At 40.1% G+C, this 15,225-nt stretch overlaps 1 protein-coding gene across 12 annotated transcripts in view; it reads right to left on the reverse strand.

Moving 5' to 3' along the window:
- The window catches only part of magi2a (membrane associated guanylate kinase, WW and PDZ domain containing 2a), a 260,190-nt gene extending 245,201 nt beyond the window's left edge, over positions 1–14,989 (reverse strand). For all 12 annotated transcript variants that reach the window (XM_039791302.1, XM_039791301.1, XM_039791300.1 and 9 more), the window contains exon 1: positions 14,551–14,989. In XM_039791302.1, the coding sequence (XP_039647236.1) occupies positions 14,551–14,851 (301 nt within the window). In that variant the 5' untranslated portion in view covers positions 14,852–14,989. The remainder of the gene's footprint in view (positions 1–14,550) is intronic.
- Between the last annotated feature and the right edge of the window lie 236 nt (positions 14,990–15,225).

Genomic DNA, 15,225 nt, shown 5'->3' on the forward strand with positions numbered 1-15,225 from the left:
GTACATATACAGTAGGCGGTAGATAAATCATTCACTATCAAGTGCTCAAAATACAATACATACACAATGACAGCTTAGGTGTCAATGTCAGCGACAAAAAAAACATCAAGCTGGTAAACAGTCTTTCACAGGCTTTGTCTTTTATTCATTATAGTTCACAACCTCACACTGCAACTTCTGAAAATTGTAATTGTTGGATTGCCAAAATCATCCATCAATCATTAAGCTATGCACGCGCTCTCTCCCACCACATCTGCACATGTTAACACACATCCTCCTGCTTTGTACTAACGGTAACTGAGGCCAGCATGGGACTATTGGTGCTGTTCAGACAGAGCGTAGGTGTGTTTGATGTAAGGGTACTCAACATCCTTGTAAACACGAATGAGAACTTTAATCCTCTTTCATTTGGTGCATGAAAAATGCCTGAATAATTAATTCAAAGTTATTGTGAGTGAAATATGTTGGGCCATCTGGAGGGATTTTCACATAACTAAATATCACACCTGTTTATAATCACGAGATCTGCCTCGTGCTGAAATAATTAGCCAATGAACTGATAAGTCGAACAACAGAACTTAACTTAACTGGACTAGTTTGGTGACTGATTTGTTGTCCAGATTAAAAGGAATACTTTGCCAATTTTAAATCTAGCGCTGTGTCATTTTTGTGAGTAGCGTGTTGAGATGAATGACGTGTGGCTCCCCTCCGTGGCGGCAGCACACAGCGATTCGATGCCGAAATTTTCCCGGATGGCACGCACAAACGCAGATCTCAGGGGACCTCTGTGACGCATTTCGCGTCATCCAGGCGGATTTCAGCAGACCTCGGCTGCTCGGAGAACCGTGCAAAATCAGCAAAATATCTCTTCATGTAAAAAATATTCAAGATTTCTACCAATTATTAGCGATGCTAGTGGCTAGCTGGCAAAAAAAAAAATACTAATGACTTTGTGATCCTCTGACTTTAGGTGTGACTATTTCCTCCAATTGTTTGCTTGATTTGGAACAAGGTGGTGAGTATTACCATGGCAATCACAGCAGTATATTTATCTTTCACATTGTCATCCTTGACCTGCAACACTCGTTTGTAGTCGTAAATGTGTCATTTCAGTCAAGACGCGCAGAGCAAATGGCTAAAGATTGAGATTTAGAATAAAGGCTCTGAGTGTGTGACACATTTGAAAGATTAGGAGTCCAACTGCCTGCCAAAAAAATAAGACGATCAGACTCAGTCTGTGCCAAGTTTCAAAGTGCTCTCTTCCTTGCATGACAATCTAACAAATGGACAAATAAATTCTATCTATCTTAGATATGATTAAACTGAATATTAGCAGATCCTTGTCTAAGTTCGGTAGAGGTTTCATATACTAGCATATTAGCCATGCTAGTGCCACAGCTCTACAGATGCAAGACTGTCCAGACTGAAATATCGGAAAAGCTATTGGAGGGATTGCCATGAAATACAGTACAGACATCCATGGTCTCCAAAAGAAAATGAATCCTAATGACTTTGTGATCCTCTGATTTTCATGTCATAATTTTAATTTGTCCACTCCTTATAACCCAAATAACCAAATATCTGCAAATCTAAAGACATTCCTATTAGCTTCAGCTGCACTTTGGGCTTAGTGGCAATTAGAAAATGATAGCATGCTAAAAAGGCTAAACTAAAATGGTGTACATGGTAAACATTATACCTGCTAAACATTAGCATGTTAGCATTTTTATTTGGAGCATGTTAGCATGCCGATGTTAGCATTTAGCTTAAAGCCAAACTGTACAGTCTCAAGGAGCCGCATCTCTGGAGGCAATGGCCATTTGATCAAATTTTTAAGTTTTCTTCTGGACAAAAAAGTATTATCTAATTGGTAAGACAAATTATATATCAAGTGATAATGAAAATAATTGCTCGCTAAAATCTTACATCAAGCTGTAAGTGGCCTTGCATTAAAATCCTGTATGCTGTGAGGAAAAGCAGTTATTACAACACAGCGCACTAAAGACAAATTTCACCAATGTCCATTTCGGCCGGATGTTCGTTACCTTCCGCTTTCTTTGTGTTGTACTTTTAAACTCCGGTGGATTTATGAGGACTATGGTTAACTGCTCCTCAGATCTCTGCAGGGTAAATTTAGACAGCTAGCTAGACTATCTGTCCAATCTTAGTTTTCTGTTGCACGACTTAAAGTGATGGTTCGGAGTAATTCACCCTAGGGTCCTTTGCACCATGACCTCGAGCCAAACACCCCCCCAGAAGCTTTTTTCACCTGGGTCTAACATTGGGAGCGTTAGCGTAGAGTAGCGTTATCAGCTGAATAGCTTAGCGCAGGGGCTAATGGACCCACGTTTGTATCTCGTAAGTTACACAACTAATAATGCCCACAGCGAATCGATACCCAAAGTTATGTTCTTTTTCATAAAACGATTGATTGGAAAGTTTGTAAAGTACACCAGAAGTTTATGTAAATAACACTTGCCTGCTGGCTTCTGCTCTTGCTGTTGTTGTTGCTGCTAAGACGAAGTGCTTAGGGCCGTCTACAAATTACAAACGAAACGAAAGATGCAACAAAAATATTTATTAATTTAACTTTTAAGTAAGTGCTGTAGTATAAGTAGCAGGAGACAAGTAATAATTGAGGTAAGTTTGGAGACATTACCTTATTTAATCATTAAATTAATAAATATTTTTGTTGTAACTCTTTTCGGTGTAGTAATTTGTAGACGGCCCTAAGCACTCGTCTAACTGCAGGTAGCAGCAGCAGCAACAGAGAGCTGAAGAGAGCAGGCAAGTGTTCATAAACTTCTGGTGTACTTACAAACTTTCCAATCCATCGTTTTATGAGAGCATAACCTATTTGTACTACTTGTAGACGTTTGGTATCATTTCATATTAGTGGGGTAACTTACTAGATACAAACGTGGGTCCATTAGCCCCTGCGCTAAGCTATTCAGCTGATAACGCTACTCTAGCTAACTCTCCCAATGTTAAACCCAGGTGAAAAAAGCTTCTGGGGGTGTTTGGCTCGAGGTCATGGTGCAAAGGACCCTAGGGTGAATTACTCCGAACCATCACTTTAAACAACCTTCGAACGTACACATGTTCCACCAAAACAAGTTCCTTCCCGAGGTGCCGTTGCTCCATGCGGCAGTAAGCGCCCAAGAAGATTGTGAACGGTTTAAAGACCAGAGCACATTTGTTTCCCACCACGTAATGTGGACTAGCCAGACCCTACTCCGCAGCGCTGTGGAGGAGGACTTGCTGTCGTAGGTTCTTCAGAATAGGTATACAAGTTTTGTAATAAGGACCAAAGCAGGTGACAACTTCTTTACTTAGAAGTAGCCGCTCTGTGGGACAACAGAAACAAACACCGAAACAGATACTATTTGTACACACCGTCTCTCATTCATCTACAGTATAATCTATTGTTATGAAAAGGCTTTCTATTCTCAGTCTCTTCATGCTCCAGACACCATTCATTTATAGACCTTAGATAATGGAGGTCATAAAGATTTCTTTCAGCCTTGCTTAAAGAGAAAAATAACGCTTTACTTTCAATAAAGAAACGGCTTCACTGATTCCTTGATACTATTCAGTTAATGTTAATTCAATGCCACAGAGGCACAAATACACACTACAACACTGGTTTTCACATGTACACATGCCCGCTACCACACGTGTGTATTGCACACACACAAAAGTTTGCAGCCTTGATGTTGCTCAGTCCTTGGAATACTTCCACTTGCCACAACAGATGGCTGCTGTTGACAAGGAGGAGTAGACAGTTTATATACATGTGTGTGGCTGAGCTTGTGTGTGTTTCTTATCATGTACCTGTCCCCAGAGGTGAGCCTGGCAGTCAAGACAGTGTAACAGAGGCAACGACAACAGGATATCTCCACCAAACTTCTGTCAAGCATGATTGGACAGCATGTGGTAAGTGGTGCTAAGGCCCTAGAGACACGATGAGAAACACACACACACACACACACGCTATCTTAATGCGTGTGTGTGAGTCTGTATGTGTATCACACTTTCTGTGTTACACTTGCTGGTGCAATTTAACACTCTCAATGGGACCGTGACAAGAAGACAGATGAGTCTGACTGTAATGCAGAATCATTACTGGACCACGCAATAGTGTGTGTCTGACTCAACACAACTTCTCAGGGATCGCTCCGTCACATCTTTTAAACCCCCAACAGACCAGTGACCGGTCCAGACTCATCATCACTCACATCAGTCATCCCATTACTTGGGCACACACCATTGACTTGAAAGTATCATAACATACTGGTGTTCCCTTGAGCTGTACTGGATAGCTATAGTGCAATGCTGTTTTCTGAATTGTTTCCTTGTTGTATGGATTTTTATGGTGAGGATTTCTGTCCTGCAAAACAATTTTATCTTTGGGCAAAATAGGGCTGACCTCAGTTTCAGCTGACACTAGCTGATGGTGTACAAATGACTTTATCCTACATATTAGCTCAAACACAGAGCTTCCATACAGCATGCAGTTCACAAACAGTGACTCAACCATCGCATGAGTAGTATAGGGTGACCTGAGACACCATTATGCAAAGGCTGGTATCATGTAAAGTATTCCCTGGTTTAGCTACAAGTGGCAACATTGACGTGTATGTATAAATACATCTTTTAATCAAAAACAGGGCTACAAGAGGGAGGACAATCTCCTTTAATAAGCATTTTGTGGGGGTCACGTTATTTGCTCAAATCATATTATTGTGTTGGTATAGTCACAGACTGCATAGAAATCTTTTTGAAAGGGCAAAGACACAAGAGAGACAGGTACTGGATAGAAAATTCAGAATAATATGAGCAAAAAATAAGAGAGGTAGAATCACAGCTCTTTTCTTAGGTTTCAATATAGATTTAGGCTTTATTTTCGCACAAGAGTAAGAGCCAAGCAATTATACAGTATATACAGTATGCAGGATTTTTTTACTTCGGAAAACCTACTAAAATAGGAGATAGACTCCTTTCCCATTGCCAGTAGACGAGTATTTCAGTAATATTTAAACAAGTACTTTCTGGGGGGTTTCCTGGTGTGTCACGTTGGATGGAGGCCAGTGAAAATATTAATGTGGTTACTTCAAACTACAGTACAGGCCAAAAGTTTGGACACACCTTCTCATTCAATGAGTTTCCTTTATTTTCATGACTATTTACATTGTAGATTCTCACTGAAGGCATCAAAACTATGAATGAACACATATGGAATTATGTACTTAACAAAAAAGTGTGAAATAACTGAAAACATGTCTTATATTCTAGTTTCTTCAAAGTAGCCACCATTTGCTCTGATTACTGCTTTGCACACTCTTGGCATTCTCTTGATGAGCTTCAAGAGGTAGTCACCTTAAATGGTTTTCCAACAGTCTTGAAGAAGTTCCCAGAGATGCTTAGCACTTGTTGGCCCTTTTGCCTTCACTCTGCGGTCCAGCTCACCCCAAACCATCTCGATTGGGTTCAGGTCCGGTGACTGTGGAGGACAGGTCATCTGGCGCAGCACTCCATCACTCTCCTTCTTGGTCAAATAGCCCTTACACAGCCTGGAGGTGTGTTTGAGGTCATTGTACTGTTGAAAAATAAATGATGGTCCAACTAAACGCAAACTGGATGGGATGGCATGTCGCTGCAGGATGCTGTGGTCGCCATGCTGGTTCAGTATGCCTTCAATTTTGAATAAATCCCCAACAGTGTCACCAGCAAAGCACCCCCACCCCATCACACCTCCTCCTCCATGCTTCACGGTGGGAACCAGGCATGGAGAATCCATCCATTCACCTTTTCTGCGTCGCACAGACACTGCAGTTGAAACCAAAGATCTAAAATTCAGACCAAAGCACAGATTTCCACTGGTCTAATGTCCATTCCTTGTGTTTCTTGGCCCAAACAAATCTCTTCTGCTTGTTGCCTCTCCTTAGCAGTGGTTTCCTAGCAGCTACTTGACCATGAAGGCCTGATTCGCGCAGCGCAGTCTCCTCTTAACAGTTGTTCTAGACATGTGTCTGCTGCTAGAACTCTGTGTGGCATTCATCTGGTCTCTAATCTGAGCTGCTGTTAACTTGCGATTTCTGAGGCTGGTGACTCGGATGAACTTATCCTCAGCAGCAGAGGTGACTCTTGGTCTTCCTTTCCTGGGGCGGTCCACATGTGAGCCAGTTTCGTTGTAGCGCTTGATGGTTTTTGCGACTGCACTTGGGGACACATTCAATGTTTTCACAATTTTCTGGACTGACTGACCGTCATTTGTTAAAGTAATGATGGCCACTCGTTTCTCTTTACTTAGCTGATTGGTTCTTGCCATAATATGAATTCTAACAGTTGTCCAATAGGGCTGTCGGCTGTGTATCAACCTGACTTCTGCACAACACAACTGATGGTCCCAAAAAATTCCACTAATTAACCCTGACAAGGCACAGAGGTGAAGTGAAAACCATTTCAGGTGACTACCTCATGAAGCTCATTGAGAGAACACAAAGGGTTTGCAGCGCTATCAAAAAAGCAAAGGGTGGCTACTTTGAGGAATCTAAAATATAAGACATGTTTTCAGCTATTTCACACTTTTTTGTTAAGTACATAATTCCATATGTGTTCATTCATAGTTTTGATGCCTTCAGTGAGAATCTACAATGTAAATAGTCATGAAAATAAAGAAAATGCATTGAATGAGAAGGTGTATCCAAACTTTTGGCCTGTACTGTATGTGACAACTAATTTGGAACAATGCTCAAATGCTTGTTGTACGGAGCTGGACAGAATAAGCCGTAGCGAGTGCACGGGGTTCCCAGTGGAGCAGAGCAGCCGTCTGGTCTGCCGAGATCCACCGGATGGTGCGTAACGTGTCACGCATAGGAAGACCCACGCAAAAATGAAATACAGGTCATAAGAGTACACAATCTATTAACATCATCATGTTGAGCTCAGTGGCAGTCTTTTAAAATGTCCTATGGCACATTAAGTCTAATACAATCTCTGAGCCATCTGAATAGGCCACTTATCCAATGTGGCCTTACAACACGGATCTGACGTTTTAGTTTTAAAAGGTGAACACTTACTGTAAATTTACACAACTGTAAGATTGCAATAGTTACTTTTCAGGAATTCATGTAACTATAGTAGATCCTGTTCCAGCAATCTGAATTATAAATTCCACTCAACCTAAGCCAAGAAATACCTGAAAATTATTTCTGAGTGTAGACTATCAATTTCAAAGCAATCCGTCCAATACTTGACTGGACTAAAGAAGGGGACCAAAAGACAAACTGTCACGGCCATCCATACTGCCATTGTTGCCTTGCTAAAGCTCCCCGTGCTCAGGTTGCTGTAATGACTTTCCCCAATACCAGCTAACACTGTGTGGGCACCAGAAAGAACACTGATTGCCTTCGGCTGACCTGGAACTGTCTACCCTCACCTGTATCCAACACCACTCAGCGAGGCTCAATCAGCATACAGTTTCGCAGCCACACTAGAGTACAGCCATTGTAAGAGCTTTTCACTGTAGTGGCAGTGAAAGATGCAGTGACAGCCTCCATAGCTGGCTGCATTAATCCTTCACTGGAGCTGAAATAGGAAGCTGAACTGGGGCATTTCAGTGTGTGTTGAGTGTGTGTTGAGTGTGTGTGTGCGTGCATGCGTGCGTGCGCGTCCATGCATGCGTGCGTGCGTGCGTGTGTAATGAAGGGAACGGAGCAGGCTATATGATATAAAGCTAATTTGTCTTGATGCTTTGGCAGCAATATTCATGAATTACGGAGAAAGCGACTGTTTCAATGTTTACTCTTCATGCAGATTATCTACGGTAAGACTGAGTGAAGAGAGAATGGATTTGGAACGCTTGTGATTTACTTGCTTTTTACCATTTCGCAGGCAGCTGCGATGCAAGTGACATTGTTCACATACGTGCCTAGATGCTTTGTGTGTACCTGGAGGATTAAAAAATATCCACAAAGCGGCAGATAAGGATTGATTAATCCCTTGTTCTTGAGCTTCGATTTTATCCAGTGTAAACACGTGGCAGCGCTCAAAGGGGTTACCACAGTGCAGGGGTCCCCAACCCCTCAAATGTGGACAAACCGTCGATCTTAATGAAGTGGCGAGTTGATCGCTGAGCATTTCAGTTGAAAGGTAATTTGTCAATTTTCACCAATCAGAATACTCTCCTCGAGCCATATGGGGACTGCATTTATATATACATAAAACTTCCTGCTGCACTTGTTTCACATTAAAAGCTTTTCATACGTGAATCACATGGAGAATTTATTTTTTATTTTTCACTGAAGTTAGTGCCAAATGCATTGTATTTTTAGTGACGTGGAAAATAACATCACTTTAAACTTAGTTGGGGAGTTTTCTGTGGATCAATTTTATATATTGCAAGGAGGAATCGTGCAAGAAAAAAACAACAACTGCAATGTGCTGGTTAGATGAGCTGCAGGCAAAATACTCTTACTGCAATTTGTGAGAAGCAGCGTCACACCTCCAACACATTATCAAGTCAATCAATGCCTTTCACCGGGCCGCTGCCACTCATGCAGTGCACGCTTTAAAAAGGTCAATAATGGCACCAATACAGTGGATAGAATCAGTGCATCCCTACAAAAATGGACATCATGCACAAACAAATTATATATATATATATATATATATATATATATATATATATATATATATATATATATATATATATATAGATAGATAGATAGATAGATAGATAGATAGATAGATAGATAGATAGATAGATAGATAGATAGATATAGTGCTCTCTTCTCTCTCTCTTCCAACTTTGACCTTTACTGGTATCAAATCTACATGGACTACATTAGCCACAGGAAGTAGCCTCAGTCCCATCCTTACATTATGCATAATGTCTTGCTTTAAAGTAGAGCCCGACCAATAAAGGATTTTTAAGGCCGATATTGATAAAAAATATTTGGCGATTTAAAATTCCGATATTCTGATATATATCGGCCGATATAATTTATTTTTTTTTATCCAGAAACGCGTAACAAGACATAAACCGATTTCCCTAACATTAGTTATTTATGAGTCCTCACTAAAATAATTTAAAATAATATAATTTGTTTTATTGTCACAACAGAACTGAGGGACCTCAAAATATATTAAAGTTCTGATAAATAAAATGTATAAAAATACAAACTTAAGATATGAAACTTAAAGGGTTAAACACGAGTGTTGCCAACAGGGACGTTGTTGAGAGCCATCTGGTGGACAAATTATGCAACGCCAATACTAATAACATGGTTGAAGGGTGTTTTAAATATTAATTTATCGGCCATTAAATGCCGATACCGATATTATATATATATATATATATATATATATATATATATATATAAAGTGAAAAAGCCCAAAGTCCACCCCAAAGGGAGTTACCATCTCCAACAGAAAGCTCCAAACAGCTCTATTGTAGTCCAGCCTTTACTTCCGTGACAAATGTGTCACTTTATAACACATGTAGTTATAATGCTCGCCTAGCTGCTAGCATGGCACGCCCTCATACTCTGCTTCTGACTGGCTAGTAGTCCTTACCTAGGTACTGAGCATGTGCGACTCCCAACAAAGATGGAACAGAAGAGTGATGCCTCACTCTGTAGCTAAAACAGAGAGCTCAACACACAGGGTGAAAAGAGGAGCTGCAGCAATGAGCAGTACAACAAAAATCTTGTGTTTTTTTTTAAATTAAACCATGTAAACCTATTCTGATATAACCTCTAAATACAATTATGAAACTGAAAATGAGCATAATATGAGCACTTTAATGAGAATTCACTGTGTCTCATGGAAAGTAATTGTGCCCCGTGTTCTCTTATATACCCATCAGTGTTTTGTGGGGATCCTAATTACGTCCTACAGGGCAGGCCTGATTGCTGGTGGCAATCTAATCTAATCCTCACCTCGGAGACTAATAAAACACTTAATATGTGCGAGTGTGGGTTAGGGCCCTAGGAGTTCAGACGCTGTAAAAAAATTCAAAGTCATATTACAGTAGGCAATAAGTGATTAAATGCATAAACATGATTCACGATCACTAGAACAGAATCAAGAACTGGCTCTTTTTTTAATTACAGAGAAAATAGTAATGGAAGTTTGCACTTCAGACAAGATATCCTAAGAGAAAAGGAACGGCAGATTTACAGTCGGGACATTAGCGAAGCAGCGAGCCACTGCAAAACAGGGCAGCGGTTGCTCAGTCTGTAGAGACTTGTCTTGGGAACCGGAGGGTTGTGGGTTCAAGTCCCCGTACGGACTGTGGACTGCCAGTCCACCACCTCCCTTGAGTTGTACTGTATATATCAAACAGAGTGTAAAAAATCTGGGGATCAATAAAGTAAGTAAAAGTAAAGTGACTCTGTTCATTGACTGGAGGCTAAAGGAGCTGTAACCCAACACGTGAGACAGTTTGAACTTTAATTGCTGGCAGTTTTTTTATGTAAAATGGCTCCTGTTAATAAAAAATAAATTATGTAAAATCAATACCAAGCAGCCGTTCACTGTAAGCTAAGGTTTTGTTTACAGCCGAGTTTGACCAAAACCTTTAACTAAAACTCAAGTACACTTTTTGAAGTTGATGTGACAAATAATGCTCAGACTTTAAAAGAGTACTTCCCTATCATTATTGCTGGATGCTTTTTTTAATCCTTTAATTATATTTGTGCTTAGAAATGCAACAGTTTTTCAAGTACACCCAATACTGGATGATAAAAATGGTCTGCATACACTCGCTACGCTGTAGCAGTTCTAACAATAACCAGTATTTATCTAAATCTAAGGGATTGGTCGACCATCTGTAAAACTGAGTGGGAAAACAACATTAAGCACAAGCACTAGAGAAAAAGCTCTGCCGATAAAACAAGTTTTAATAGACAGAAAAAGTGGTGGGGTTTTTGTTTTTTACTTTTAATGCTTTCCAACACTGTATATAAAGCTGTTAGTGTAAAATATTACAGACCGTATTCAGCAATAGTCACACTACTTCCATTTAAACTTTGTTGACCACACTTTTGTCTCTGGATCATTGCTGGGATTATTAAACAAGGATCAGTCACGGCCGGATGTACGTACATTTGCGAAAGTAGCGTTATCAGCGCCATGTCCAACCCGCAGAAAGCGCACGCCGTGATACATCAGCTTACGTCGTATTTACCAAACCTGCAGTTCATCGGTTAATCAGCACCTTTTTCCACCCACGATACTGTAAATTGCGCACATTTAAAAGCACAATTGAATGGGCGATGGCAAAGACATCCTGCTTGATGCGCGTTATTTCAGCATTAGTGGTGGGGAAATGTATGTATTGACTAGTGCGCTGTAGCAAAGCGTTAAGTACTGGTGCTGTGATAACGGCTGAGTGCAGACTGCGATATTCCCACTGCTGATGCTATCACAATCACAATGATAATGATAATGAACCTGAGGCTAATATTTGTAATGTAACAAGGAGTTTAAAAACTGCTGGAATGTGAACGCTGAGTCGGAGATTCGATGTCATCTTTGATTTCTTCCAGTAACTGTAATATTGCATAATTTGCATGTTGCGAAACAAATACGCCTGAAGTGGGCGCAAAAGCGTTAGTACATCTGGCCCTCAGTGTCTTCATGTCTTTCATGTAAAAGAGACAAACTAGGGGACGGTCCCAATTTTAGGGCTGCAACTAAAGTTTATTTTCATTATCGATGAATCGGCCAGTTATATTCTCAAATAATTAATCAATTAAATTATTGTCTCTATAAATTTTTTTAATAGTAATAAGTAATAATTGCACTTTTTGGTAAAAAATGAAGATTAAATAGCTTTGTGTCAATTAACTTATCTGTTAATCCAATAATAATTTCCGTCCTACAAATATTCCCAGAGTTAACCATGTTTTTGAAGTACTGTAAGACCGGTTACAGTGTTCTGTTGTAAACAGTAGGCTACATTCTGAGATCAGACCCCGTCCACGTCACTACATGACGGAACCCTGCTGTGCTACAGGCATCCAGCTCAAAAGGAGTGTCTCTACATCTGCTGGTCAACTACCATATCTGCTTCCATGTCATGTGGAACATTTTGGAGCATTTGAAATCATTTTTTTTAGAAGCACTCTGTGGCTCTAGAGCAGGCAAATCATTACAAGTAACCAATACAAAGGATTTTTAATTGCACACACACTTTTTTTAAAAACTATCATAAGAAGGGCATAAAGCCACAGAGCAAGAGCACATGTGTATCATCTGTCAGCCCTGGCTTATTGTGATAATAATGTACTCTTTGACTCTACTCAATAAGGAATCTACTGAAACAGATCGTAGGAGTTAACGGGCCTCTGCTGCTGAGAAGTGAGATCTGTTATTGAACACCCTGCTGTAAGGACACTGCAAGGGTGTTTCCCCCCCCCCCATAATATTTACTTGTGCACATGTTTACTAATACACATATCAACCCTGATATTAAAAACAACTTGACACCGTCAACAAGCGATCGAGCAAACGCCTGCAGAGCTACAGGAGAATATCAATCACTTTAGCAATCACTGTAGGATATAAATATTTAATGGAGGAAAAAAAGTAACCCATTAGTTTGATATAGGCTTGGCTGCCTTTTGAATAAATCCCTGGTGCGATGCTGAACGCACACCCACATCCACGCCGTCACACACACACATACAAACACGCAGGCTAAGACTTTGATCCAAAGCCTCTTATGGGGTTTTGCTGATTTTTTCACCCCAAAATGAAAAATGAAAAAACAGATCCAGCTCTCAGCTCACAATGCATAACACCCAGTATCATTAGCTGCAAGGATCAAAGACACAGACGGCCAGACAAGTGTGTCCGTGACGTAAGAGCTGCACAGCCAGCGGACAAAGTTGACCATCGTTAGATGTAGTTGGTGAGAGTTAGGCAAATTTAAATGACTTGTGCTCTTCTTCTTTTTTTTTTTATTTGAGAGTCAACATGGGTGTTCTGGCAGCTGCCATGTGTTGCAATTCAGAAATGTCTCCAAGAACTATGGAGTCTGGACAGCAAAATCTTGGCTTCATGTGTCTGAAAGTGAAACCACAGCACTCGCTTAAGCAATCCACTGCACTTGCTTGAAGAAAAAAAATAAAATGTATTCCTGAGGGGACTACCACTGTGTCTGTGGCATTCAATATCTCTGACCTTATCATACTTTATGGTGTTTTTCATTTCTCATGACACCGTTATATTGCTGAAATAGGGACTTGGGAAATTGTTCTAACACTTATACAATATGCTCTCCAAATCCAATTTAGTCCACTTAATGTACCACAAATTGGATAATAAATATTGCATGCTAAAATGTCTGCTTTGCAAAAAAAGCATATGTGATTCAAAGGTTAAAAAATATAGAGCAATTTTCTCTCCTTCAAGAAAAAAAAAAGACTCCCACATACAGTATTGCAGTCATTACATACATCTAGGGCCGCAACTAATAATTATTTTCATTGTCAATTATTTTCTTGATTAATCTTTTGATCATAGCAATGTCGGAAAATAGCCAAAAGTGTCCATTACAATTTTCAAGAACTCAAGTTGACTTTTCAAACTTTTAGTTTTTGGCTGATCAACACTCCAAACCCCAAAAATATTCAGTTTACGATCATAGAAGATGAAGAAAATCAGCGAATTTTCACATTGGAGAAGCGGAACTAAAGAATTCTTGGCATTGTTGCTTTAAAAATTTCATCAATGATTAATAAATAAAATTCAAAATTACTGCAGATTAACTTGATTAACTGTTTCAGCTCTATACACATCAAAATATGTGATATATAATGATGTGGTATATGTGACTATGGCCATACAGGAGATGTTTGCTTGTAACATTATTGTGCTGAAGTTAATTCCTTGTGTGCATGTGAAGCAGGCTTGGTTTGGGACCATTTCAATGGAGTCTGATAAAGTGCAATCCAATATAATCGTATCCAATATGTAACCTAATCCAATGCAGTGGTATTATACCTAGGCTATTGGATACTCAGCAATGTGACCTATGGTGGCTGCGTAACTTTTAGAAATATTACAGTACAGCATCAATAGGGTATTATATTTGTTATTATTAGTTGTGTACAAAGATGAAACCATACTTGTGCACTTGAATTGTGTGCAACACTGGCGTGTGCATTTTCTGACTGCCACAAATGTAACACACCCCCTTGAAAAGCTACACCACATAGCAACAAGACCTTTACCAAAATACGTCTAAAACACCTTTTTTTTTTTACAACGACTGTGTAGAGAATATTAATGTCTGAGTCCAGAAGACTTGTAAGAACAACAAAACACTACAAAAAGTTAATTTTCTCAACATGGTTTGTTTATAGCATCGAGCGTAGGGGAGGCTATCCGTTTTAGGAGACAATAGCACTTCTGTCAAAACACAAAAGCGTGTCAAAAATCTAACGTCTTTTCTTTTCTTTTCTTTTTTTATGTCCGGGGGAAAAAAATCGTTACGAAATGCGGGAAAGTTAGTGTGAAAGCTTGAAAAAAGCTCACCTTGTTTGACACACTTGACTCGGACGGGGTCTTTGCTGTGTTTGACCACAGCGTGGACGTCCCTGGTGGTGAGACCAGCCACTGGGGTATCATTGACTTCCAGGAGGAGTTCATCCTGGCAGAGTTTGCCGCTGTGGCAGACCGCTCTGCCCGGGAGAAGCTCGCCGATAACCGGGAACAGTCCATTCTCTGCGCCGCCCTTCAACTCCAGCCCCAGCTCCCCCTCCTCATTTCTGCAAAGGACACTCTCGTGGACTTTGTTAGTCCAGTGGTTCTTCCTCTTCCTCAGGCTCTTGGACATGGCTCAAACAAGGGGAAATCACATGAGTGCGGCCGTGGAAGAAGTTTTACCGCTCTTCGAAGTCCTCCACTGTCACCGTACCACTGTAATGTGTCCAGTTTCAACAGTAAAAGCCAATCGTATCCATATCAGCGCACACACTCACAGCAGCTGGATCATCAGTCTGCCTTTGCATTAACTGGGAGCTGCTCAACTTGTGATGCCTTCATGCGATGTCTCAGAAATCGGTATTGACAGTTCGGTGTTCAAAAACGACCTAGCGAAGAATTAAAAACAGAATTTAGGATAATCTATGTGATACCTTTAGCTATTATTAGAAAACTAATAATTGCATGAAAGCCACTCAATAAGTAAATAATAAATATATATTATGT

This window comes from Perca fluviatilis, chromosome 23 (assembly GCF_010015445.1).
Source record: "Perca fluviatilis chromosome 23, GENO_Pfluv_1.0, whole genome shotgun sequence".
NCBI lineage: Eukaryota > Metazoa > Chordata > Actinopteri > Perciformes > Percidae > Perca > Perca fluviatilis.